The following is a 10,750-nucleotide window of genomic DNA, read 5'->3' as shown; positions in this document are numbered from 1 at the left end:
TGTCATCCTTAGCTATGTGATTTCTGTTTGATATTTTCTTGTCTATCTCTCTCCTTTTACAAATTCTCACTTTGTTCACACATTGTTCTCTTGACCTTGGTGAGCATCTTTATGGCCATTATTTTAAACTCTTTATCAAGTAAATCATTTATCTCCACTTCATGAAGGTCTTTTTCTGGAGTTTTATCTTGTGTTTAAAACATGTTCTTCCCTTTCTTAATTTTCTTCGACTGTGTTGGTTTCTGTGCGTTAGAAAAAACAGCCTCCTCTCCCAGTTTTAAAGGGTTGGCCTTGTTTATCATTCAACCGTGCCCTGGTTCTTGGTTGTCTCTCAGATGTTTGTGATTGTTCAAGCTTCTTTCTTTGTGCTTAGTAGCCACCAGTAGTTGACGGTGTGCCAAGCCCCATCAGTGACCCAAAGGGAGGATCTCAGTCAGCGCCTAGATGCAGGCTGACTGGAGCCAGACCCTCAGGCCGTAGCTTTTAAAGTATGCAGAAGTACCTCTTTCAGGGGAAGACTAGGAGACGGACATTTCTGTCTCTTTCCTCTGCACTGAGCCCTGGGGTAATAGCTGTTAAGAACCGTTTCTTGTTTGCTACCATCCTGTTGAACCCTTGAACAGAAGCCCTGCTGGCCACCAGAGCCAGGCTATCATAGGATGTGTCCTCTGGGCAGCAGCCATGAAAGCCAGGATGCCAGGTGTGTGTACAAGATCTTTTTATGGAGATACGGGTAACGTGGGGCAGGGCAGAGGGAGAGCATGAAACTAGTACCCACTGGCCTCCCTGGTCTCTGGACAGGATTGCAGTAGCACCCCCCAACCCCCACCCCGCCGCCCATATGTGGTAAATTAGAAGCCTGACCCTCAGGCCACAGCTTTTAAGATCTGCAAATAGGCCTCTTTCACAGAAAGACTGGGCTCTTCTGTCTGCTGCCTCTGCACGGTGCCCTGGTGAGGACAGCTACATTGAGTCTGTGCAAGTCCCTTAAGAACTGTTTCTTGGTTCACTATAGCCTTCTGAGTCTTAGGGACAGAAGCCCTGTTGGCTTTCGGAGGTAGATGTTTTGAGGGGCCATCTCTCAGGTGGAAGTCTTAAAAGTTGGGGCACCAGATGTGTAATCCAAACCCTTTACTCCTCGGGGAGAAGCTGGGAGTTATGACTTCCTCCCCCAGTTGTTGTCAACTACACCCAGGGTGGGGTTTGGTGAGATTGTGTTTCAGCCTCTGCAGCCTGTTTTCTTCTCGTTCATCCAATGTATAGGAGTTGCTTGGCTAGTTTCTGGATGTTTTTTTTTTTTTCCAGAGGGAATTGTTCTATGTGTAGCTGTAGATTCAGTGGATAGAGGTGAATTCAGGAGCCTCCTATGTTTCCATTTTGAACTGGACTCTGTTTTTTAAAAAATCTAGTTGTTACAGCAACTTGGGCTACACCCTAAGCCTGATAAAAAGATCCCCGGGAGTTTCTATCATCATGATCTCCAATAATTGTATGAAGGATAAAAACCAGTTACCTATTTAGTCAGTATCAAATATCTAATTTGCCCTAGTTTCTCACTTTTCCTCATCACTGTTTTTTAAACTGAGGTATAACTAACAATCAGTATTATGCACAGATCTTAAATGTTAAGTTGGATGAATTTTGATGATTTCATACACCTGTGTAACCACAACTCAAAGCAAGATATAGAATATATCTGTCATCCTAGAAAGTTCTCTTTTGTTCAGTTTGAATCAATCAGCTCCCCTGGATCCCCAGGCAACCACTTTATCATTTCTAACAACACAGGTTAGCTTTGCCTGTTCTAGAACTTGATATGAATGGAATCATACAATATATACTTCTTTTGTGTGTAATTTCTTTTGCTTTACAGTGTTTTTCATCCATGTGGTTACATGTATCAATAGCTTATTCTTTTTTTAAAAAATGCATTGATAGTATTCCATTGTACTAATGTACTGCAGTTTGGTTATGTTTACCTGCTGATGGAGATTTGAGTTGTTTTCAGTTTTTTTGACTATTGTGATTCAAGCTGCTATAAACATCTTGCACAAGTCTTTTTTGTGGAGACATATTTTCATTTCTTTAGAGTAACTACCTAAAAGTGGAAGTGCTAGATCATAGGGTAAATATATACTTTTTGTTTTGTAAAGAACTACCGAACAGTTCTCTGAAGTGGGTTACTCGTTTAGCAGAATGCGTAGGAACTCCACTGGCCCCGCACAGTCACCAACACTTGAGTTTAGTCATTCTAGTGAGTGGGTAACAGAATCTCATTGTGGTTTAAATTTCTGTTTCTCTGAGAAATTTAAGATGTCCATCGCCTTTCTATGTGCTTATCGGCCATTCATAGATCTTCCTTTGTGAAATGTCTCATTGATTCTTTTGCCAAGCTTTTCAAATTGGGTTGTCTTTTTATTGCTGATTTGTATTCATGTGTTACGTATATTTGTATTGTGCATGATGGATGCAAGTGACCTTGCAGCCTCAGCAGTCCTTTTGTTGGCCACCTCCCACTGATTCCTGGTCCATTCGACCTGAAGAGCTGTGGTTCTACTTTTGTTAGCAGGCCTATGATATACCTTCTCAATTAGCCATGCCAGTGCACATACTGAAGTTCCCAGAGTAGTGATGACCATGCACATTTCCTGCTGTACTTCCCAAAGATGCTTTTCTCTTATCTACCTGTGGAGGCGCATTATTTAACCACAACTTGAAATTATTTCCTTAGTTACTTATTCCTAAGCACATTATTCCTTCGTTAGCTTTTAACTGACATTTGCAAGAAGGCCTTATTACAATTTGTTCGTCAGCCTTGTCATATCACCTTCAAAATGTATTGTTCAAAACCAAGAAGTCTTTGGTAAGATTTGTAGAAAAGGTCAGGAAAAAATGGAGGAGGAAAAGGATTTGCATTCTCACTGTAAAGAATACATGTCTATTCAGGGTTTCAAACATGGATTAAAGTAATTACTCCTTGATTTGGGGGAAGTTTCCTCAGAGTATTAAATAATAATATCAAAACACATCTAGTGATGTGTTCTTAAACTGAGTTTATTATTAAACTCATTATTAAACTTTCTGAGTAAAAAGTTTTGGAAAAATGTCTGTTTATATCCTAAGCTGCAATTCACTTTCTGCCCACCTACCTGCACAGAACCCTAGCCCTGAAAGGGATGTCAGACTATCTTCCTGCCTTTTAACATATCTGCTTCCAAATCATTTCATACCAGGTAGATCTATATTCTATTTTTTTTCTTTTAATTGTCAGGAAGGAAGATTAGTGTTCTTAAGTTCTCAGTCCAGTGCCTATGAGTCCTCTTTGTTGAGTTGTTCCTTATCCCCTCAATTCCTATTACTGAAAAATAAAGCCAATTCCTATACTCTGTTCTAATTAGAGAAGGGAAATAGCTCTCATTCACTCTTATACATATTTATACACATTGCCAAGTTTGCAAAGTCTTCCTTTACCTGTCTCTCTTTTTTGAATGAGCTTGAAGGAGGTGAAAACATTTCCCTAAATTGGAAAAAGAGCATTCTTGACTTTACACTCAGGTCATCTTCCCTTCTAGCTCTTTATTTATTCCCATTATCCTTTCTAAGTCACCCCTACCCCCCCCCAAAAAAAAAGAAAAAATATAACTGGAATTATTTGGGACATGAAGGAACAGAAAGATGACAACCCTAGAGTGAGGTAGACAAAAACACACAGAGACAGAAAGGTATGCGTGTGGAGACACATCAAGAGACAGACTCACAGAGGTGTCAGAGGCAGAGCCAGACAGAGATCGACAGGTACAGAACTTACACGTGCTCTTAAATAGGCCTCATTCTAAATCTATTGCTTTAGGTACTCTGAGGAATATGAGTGTGTGAAGCACATTTAAAGAAAACAAATGAGAAACTGCTTTCCTTTTGACACCTCTTTCAAGAGATAGAAATTGTTCATTTGATATGTTTTTTCCTTTATTATCAGAGAAAGTTCTTACAGAATCAACAACTACAAAATTCTATATGATACCAGAAGATAATGCTAGGGTAATGATCTAGAAGAATAAATCTGTGCCAGTTACCAATTTATTGCCTCTTAGCTCCACATTCACCCTTCAGTATATGCTCTGTGACAGTGGACACTTGAATCTCCTTCACAGTGAGCATGACGTTAAGCTTTCTCAGTAGAGGGCGCTGGAGGGCAGGAAGGAAGGAAAGGACTACCCTGCTGATTGCGCTGCTGCCTGGTGCAGGAGTGGCGTGGTGTGAGGATATCTGAGGGAGTTCTGCCCCAACCATGGGTCACCTCAGTGACCTTGCAGCCTCAGCAGGGATAACCTTCTCCCAGCTCTGTGGACTTGAAACGACACACCTTGAAGGATTCCTGCTTGCATTCGTGCCCCAAAGGCATTCTGCCAATACCCTCTTCCCTCAGGCCCCTAGCAGATAACCTGACTCAGAGGGTTTTCACTGAGCGGCCAGCCCCTCTGCAGGCCTCCACTACCTGTGCACGTCTATGCTCTGGGTTGCCTCCTGCTTGCCCAGGGACTGCAGACCGGCTTCTGGCCTGGGCAAAGAACAAAATTCTCTGCTGTCAGTGAACTGAGTTCTCCAAAAAGCTCTGAACCCCAGCCTTTGTGAGGGCGGCCCTTTCCAAGTTTATCTTTTCTTGGGTACTCTTCCTTAGCTCAAGGGTATCATACAGAATTTCCTTATATTCTATAGATGCTTGTTTATCAGAATACAACAATTTCTCATACTAAACTTCCACTGTGTAAAGCGATAGCAATACTGATGTCTTAGCAAGAAATGCAGCTGCTTTTCCACTTACAGAAGATTTGAGAGGAATTTATAGAATGAGGCAGGACTAAGGGAACCAGTTTCTTTCTCCACAACTTTTTTCCTAATTTTGATTTTAGGCTTTTAAAATCAGTTGGTGGCTCCTTTCACTTCTCAAAGGAAAGGAACACATTTTTGTTTCATTACCTAGACTGTCAGATCCAAGCCAAGAGAAATTCTAACCCATAGGTAGCACGAGACTAGTGATGAAGCCACAGAAATCTGAGTACGGTCCCCACTGCAAAGGTCAGTCGTGATTTCAGGTGAGTACAGGTATCATGGCAGCACTTCAGATTACTGACATTGTTTGATAAGCTGATTCCTTTGGGGGAGAAATAATTAGTGCACTTAGCCTGAATAAGTACTTAGTTTGTTTAAATTTAAAACAGATCTAGGAGAGAGTGAGCGGGGGCTGGGGGGGAACCCATATCACAACCTTGGGGATGATTTAATCGTGGGGACAGTATTAACTCATAAAAATGTAGTTAATGAGAGTAAATGTGACAGGGCTTTGAATTTCTGGGATTATTATGATATACATTCATGCCAGTCTAACTGTGATCCTAACAATAAAAACTGTACAAACGACAGGGGTAAGAGGCTCTTGGATGTTAGAGTACATCAGAATAAACTGGGGACTTGTTAAGATGCAGATTCCCAGCCTACTTGTTTGTGTCCCAGCAACTGGCCTTTTGATAACAAGTACCCGTTACTCTGATGCAGATGCTACCTTGACTGTACTTTGAGAAACCATGATTGAGTTAGTGTCTGAATGAGCTCCCTTAAGAAAAGTAAGGTTTCACTTAGAAATAAGAATAAACTAGAACACTGTTCATGTGTCCCTGATACCAAAATGGCCTTTATCATTTTATTCCATGCTTCGTCCCAGAGAGTTCAGGCAGCAGTGAATACCTTGGCCCCAATAATCTATTTCTGTGTAGAAAGGCCCCTTCACATTCACCTGGCCACGTCTTGCTGGAGATGCAGAAGTTATTTCTCGCTCAAGTTCTTCCTTTTCCTCCCAGCAGTAAGGTGAATAAAACTCATTTTATTCTAAGAAAGGAAAAATAATTCCAACGTAACAGAATAAAGCCAGTAATATCATAGAAAATTAAACTAAAGAGAAAAATTTGGAATCATATAAGAATAAAAAGCCAACATTTTTCAAGTTATCCAGAAAAAAAGCCCAATATTTTAATAAAAGATGCTTGAATAAAAAACAAACTTCGCGGTAGAACTCATATTAGGAATGACTGTGATCTGTCAAACTCAGAAGTGACTTTGGATCAGATATTAACAACGGAGTAATAGGAAAACTGGGATTTCCCAGGCTGGTTTCTGCTTTAATATCTTTTTTTTTTTTTTTTTGCCATACCCTGCAGCATGTCGGATCTTAGTTCCCTGACCAGGGATCGAAGGCGTGCCCCCTGCAGTGGAAGCGCGGAGTCTTAACCACTGGACCGCCAGGGAAGTCCCTGGTTTCTGCTTTATATGCCCCAAAGAACCTCAGTTAAGCCCTCACTCCTCATTTCAACAGACTCTTGGGAGCTGACCCAAACTTGCTAATCTTCAAGTCTGAAAACCAGTTGATGGTTTTCATCATCATAAAACGATCCCCTGGAGCAAAGGAAAACAATGTTTGGTTTCGACAGTGCCTCTGGGAGAAACTCAAGACGCGTTGACTGTGGACCCTCCCTGCATTCTCTGGGGTCCAGCAGCCACCACAAGATGCAAAGCAGCATGAGAAAAGGCTGAGTCAGACAAAATGTAGCAACAAGCCCAGGCACTTCTCCAGGGGCCCAGGAAGTGGGAAGCCTCCCAGTTATGTCGTAGGACATTGTCCTTTCTTGGAACTTTGAAGGATTCTTGAGTGTCAGCAAAGCCATCCCACTCCCACCTGACTTCTCACAGGACGTGGTATCTCTGAAAGGATCATATCCACAGGGACGATTATTGACTGAACGGACATTCCTGGCGATGTAATGCGGGTCCTGCAATCCTGACCAACAACTTGCTCGTGGTCGCTGTGCCCATGATTTTGGCTGAGAATGCTATTCGGAGGGAAAAGGTGGCTTCTACTACGGATGATTTTTTTAATAATTTTTTTTAATAGTAGAGAAAGAATGCAACATAGGAAAGGGATCAAGAATAGGCTTATTATCTAGTTAACGATGAAAATTAGGTTAGTGATTTCTTCTCATCAGAGCACAGAGGTCAAAAGCCCTGTGATAAATATCACATCCGCCTGAGAATTAGGTTTCACGGTCCTACTCGGTACCTCACTCATCTCACATAACAGAACAACATTTCAATGGAGCAAAAGAAGGGGTAACTATCCTCAGAGCATCATAGCTTTCAGGTGCTTGTGGTGCCTCGCAGTATATCACCTGCTCTTCTCTGGGGGGTCACTTACTTTGACATGTATAAATTAGAAAAGTGATGAAAAGGACTGAATGTGTAAAACGTTCCCAGTCAAATCCTTAAGGATAATTTAGAAGAGTGTTGGGAATTGGGAGCCCCAGAATCCCCTGAGGAACTTCACTAAGAACTGCTGCAGACATTTGCTGGCTAGCTTCAACCTGCTCTGACCTCAGGGAAACCACTCCGTATCAGCAAGACACACCGACTGGAGGTGATCTCAGGCTCCTGTGTTGGCCTAAGTCTGATGAAGAGTCAGTTGGAGGTACTGTTTTTCTTTACTTCAAAATGACCATGCAGTGTGGCTATTGAATGCTGTCCCTGGTCCTACTGATTCCCTGGGAGATGGAACCTCTAGATGTAAGAGATAAGCTTTTGAAAACATTCCTGGGAAACCAAGGTGCCGTCTTATAATGCAGTCTGACGGTGTAAAACCTCCGAAGAATGAAGCAATGGCTTTTGTTGATGGCTCAGGAGAAATCTGTGGGTGGCCTAGTGATTCTAAGTTCATCAAAATACATCTGTATTGGGGGTCAAAACTACGTTTTTGAAGTTCTTAACCAGAAAATTTTCATTAATTAAAATGTACTAAGAAAAACGAGCATTTGATACCCTCCTAAGAATTTTACTCTCCCAGTTCTCTAGGACTGGCTGCTACAGTACTTGTAGCCCGAATCAGCACAGTTGGCCACCCCCCCCCCCGCCCCCGAGGATTCAACACATGTAAAAACAACGACAGAACTAAAGCACAGCCTGGGATTCACCACCTGCTTAAAGTATTGGGTTGTTGCCATCTCCGGCAGCTGACAACATAGCCTGGTCGCTGGCCCATCATCTCCTTCCATCTTCCAGTCTCTATATTTTAATAAACTTACATCTTGGGCTCTCGAGTACCCTCTCAGATGTTATTATTGAAGCAGAATAGTGCAAAATCAGTCTTCAGAGGTTAAGGAGGGAGTTTTCAGTGAAAATGTAGCTGATAAGTTTTGACATTTTAGGAAAAGAAACTTTTTTGAAAAGCATCATTAAAACAGCCTGCTAAAATATCTCACCAAAGAAGTTGTATTTAGCTCAAATCTCGTATAGGAGGACAGCATGAATTCAGTTTTGAATTGACTTGGGTTCCGGCCTCCTTATCAACAGGTTGGAGAGTTGTCCTTGTTAGTAAAATTTAGCTTTCTCTCCACCCCAGTGATAATGATAGGAAGCACTAGAAAGGATACGCTCGCCATGCTGCATAAAGCCTTCTTCCTGGGAAGGCGTGTGTGCTCCCGACTGCTGTGGGAGCACAGCGATGAAGACTGGCAGCAGTGGCAGCCGGGGCTCCCCCATACTCAGCTTAAGACAAGCACTGAAGGTCTACTCACTGTTGAGAGTTTAAGAAAAAAGTCTCCACACTCAATGAGACTGTCTTTGGAATTCTTCGTTTCATTAAGGTTCTCACAAAATACAAAGCTCAAATGTAACCGTCTACGTCCACCACAAAACAGAATCAAGTAAGTGGTTAGCACACAAACAATGATCTTTTTCATTTTTAAAAATATAAATAACAACGTTCAAGGTTTGACAGTTTTCTCCTGTGTGTGTTTCTCTTTAAGGCTTTATGTTGCAGACCCTTAAGTACGCGTACCTGTCGTCAGGATACACTGCCCACAAGCAGGGAAGGCCACTGTGGGTACATTCCTGAGGGTGACACGCACTTATCCATGTTGCCTCAAGCCTGTGGAAAACTAAACAGACACCCTCCGATCAGTTCGCACAGTTTCATTAATTTTCTTCCTACCATGAAGTGACAACAGAAAGGGGTAAGTTCCCAGCAGCATTCAAGCTCTCACAAGATCAATCATGAAGGGCGAGAAGGAAAAGACAGGCTTTTTCCTGGATGGAATTTTTTCCTTTTATCCAGAAAAACCCCCATAACCCATAGAGTTTAAAGGCTGGCTTGTATTGAAACGTTTTTCAGATTAAATAGTGTTGAGAGAAGGGGTGGGCTTTTCGTTGGGTCCTGGAGAAGAGGTTAAAGTGGAGAGGTTACTGTTGGAAAAATACTGACAGTCCACCCTCCCACGGCAGTCACGTCACCGGCGAGGCCTGGGGGCAGAGCCAGGGCCCCTGCCTTGGGCACGAAATCCGAGGGAAGGCTCTCCAGCAGACACTTGACCTGCTCCTGGCCCAGCTTGATCTTGTCGTCCAGCTCCCGCTGCTCGATGAGGAGTGTCGACTTCATTTTCACAAAATGCTGGTAATCCTGGAGTTGCTCCTTGGAAAGGTAATGGGCCAGGATGTCCAGCACCACGCGCTGCCTCCGGTCCACATTCTCCTTGAGCTCCCGGGCGTCCTCGTGCTGCGCAGCCAGGACCTTCCTCTTCTCATTGAGAGAGCTCTGCCAGGGCGAAACAAGCAGATCAGCAAAGGGCCAGCAGAACCGAACTGCCCGCAGAGAGACCTTTTTCAGGACGGTGCAGTGTCTAAGTTTCTATTTTGATTGTCGATCTAAAGAAAGGAGACTCAGTCGTTTGAAAATCAGTTCATTACCCTTATGTTGCAGATACATGGTTCTCTAACTTATAAAGTCATGTGGTAGCTTTAATTTGAGAGATTATGTTAACATTGGCTGGGGTACTGGCTTTACTTTAAGGCTTCTAGACTTAGAAGAACAATCAGGATTCCATTTATATGAGGTCCTTAGAATAGTCTACAGTCATAGAGACACGAAGCAGAATGGTGGTTGCTAGGCTCTGGGGGAGGGGAGAAAGGAGGGGGAGTTGCTGTTTCAGTGGGTATAGAGTTTCAGTTTTGCAAGATGAGAAAGTTCTGGAGATCTGTTACACAACAATGTTAATATAGTTAATACTACTGAACCGTACAGCTAAAAATGGTTACGATGGCAAATCTTATATGTAGTTTACCACAGTTAAACAACTGAAGGGAAAAAAAGCCAGTCATCAAGGTACCTTGAGTGTTTACAAGTATTTCCATTTTATAGTGGTTCTCAAAGTGGGTACCAGCAGCATCTCCCGGGGATTTGTTAGAAATGCAAACTTTCAGGCCCCCTTCCACCTACTGAATCAAAAGTTCTGGAGGTGTGGGGCTTAGGGGTCTGTGGTTGAAGGAGCCTTTCGGGCGATTCTTTGCAGTTAAAGTTTGAGAACCTCTGCCCCAATCCATAATCAACAATGGGAACATCATATTTACCATCTCCGAAAAAATCAGTTTCCATTTTTCCGGCCTCTGAATCTAACATGAGAGAAGTTCTGTTTGGCAATGATGGCAATTTCATATTCTGAGAGTTTCTCATACAGACCCAATGGGAAGACAGCGTATTATCTTCAGACCTTTTCTTAGAAGTCTGTAATGTGGCCTTTTACTCAACACGCTGACATATAATGTCATTAAAATTTTTTAAAATTTTACATTTAACCAGACTCTTCAGGCTAAAGTGAATGAGAAACTTTAAAGTGGAAATTAATCAAGAAATAAGAATATTTAAATAGATATCTCA

General features: G+C 42.3%; 1 protein-coding gene across 5 annotated transcripts in view; it reads right to left on the bottom strand.

The window, feature by feature from the left end:
* Positions 1-3,946: 3,946 nt before the first annotated feature.
* SHROOM3 (shroom family member 3) overlaps positions 3,947-10,750 on the bottom strand; it is a 170,283-nt gene continuing 163,479 nt past the window's right edge. For all 5 annotated transcript variants that reach the window (XM_027087654.1, XM_027087651.1, XM_027087653.1 and 2 more), the window contains one exon: positions 3,947-9,631. In XM_027087654.1, the coding sequence (XP_026943455.1) occupies positions 9,266-9,631 (366 nt within the window). In that variant the 3' untranslated portion in view covers positions 3,947-9,265. The remainder of the gene's footprint in view (positions 9,632-10,750) is intronic.

The sequence above is a fragment of the Aethalodelphis obliquidens genome, unplaced genomic scaffold (assembly GCF_003676395.1).
Source record: "Aethalodelphis obliquidens isolate GAN/ISIS:26980383/991018 unplaced genomic scaffold, ASM367639v1 scaffold59, whole genome shotgun sequence".
NCBI lineage: Eukaryota > Metazoa > Chordata > Mammalia > Artiodactyla > Delphinidae > Aethalodelphis > Aethalodelphis obliquidens.
The sequence above is the reverse complement of the archived record's forward strand: the minus strand, read 5'-3'. Positions and strand labels throughout refer to the sequence as shown.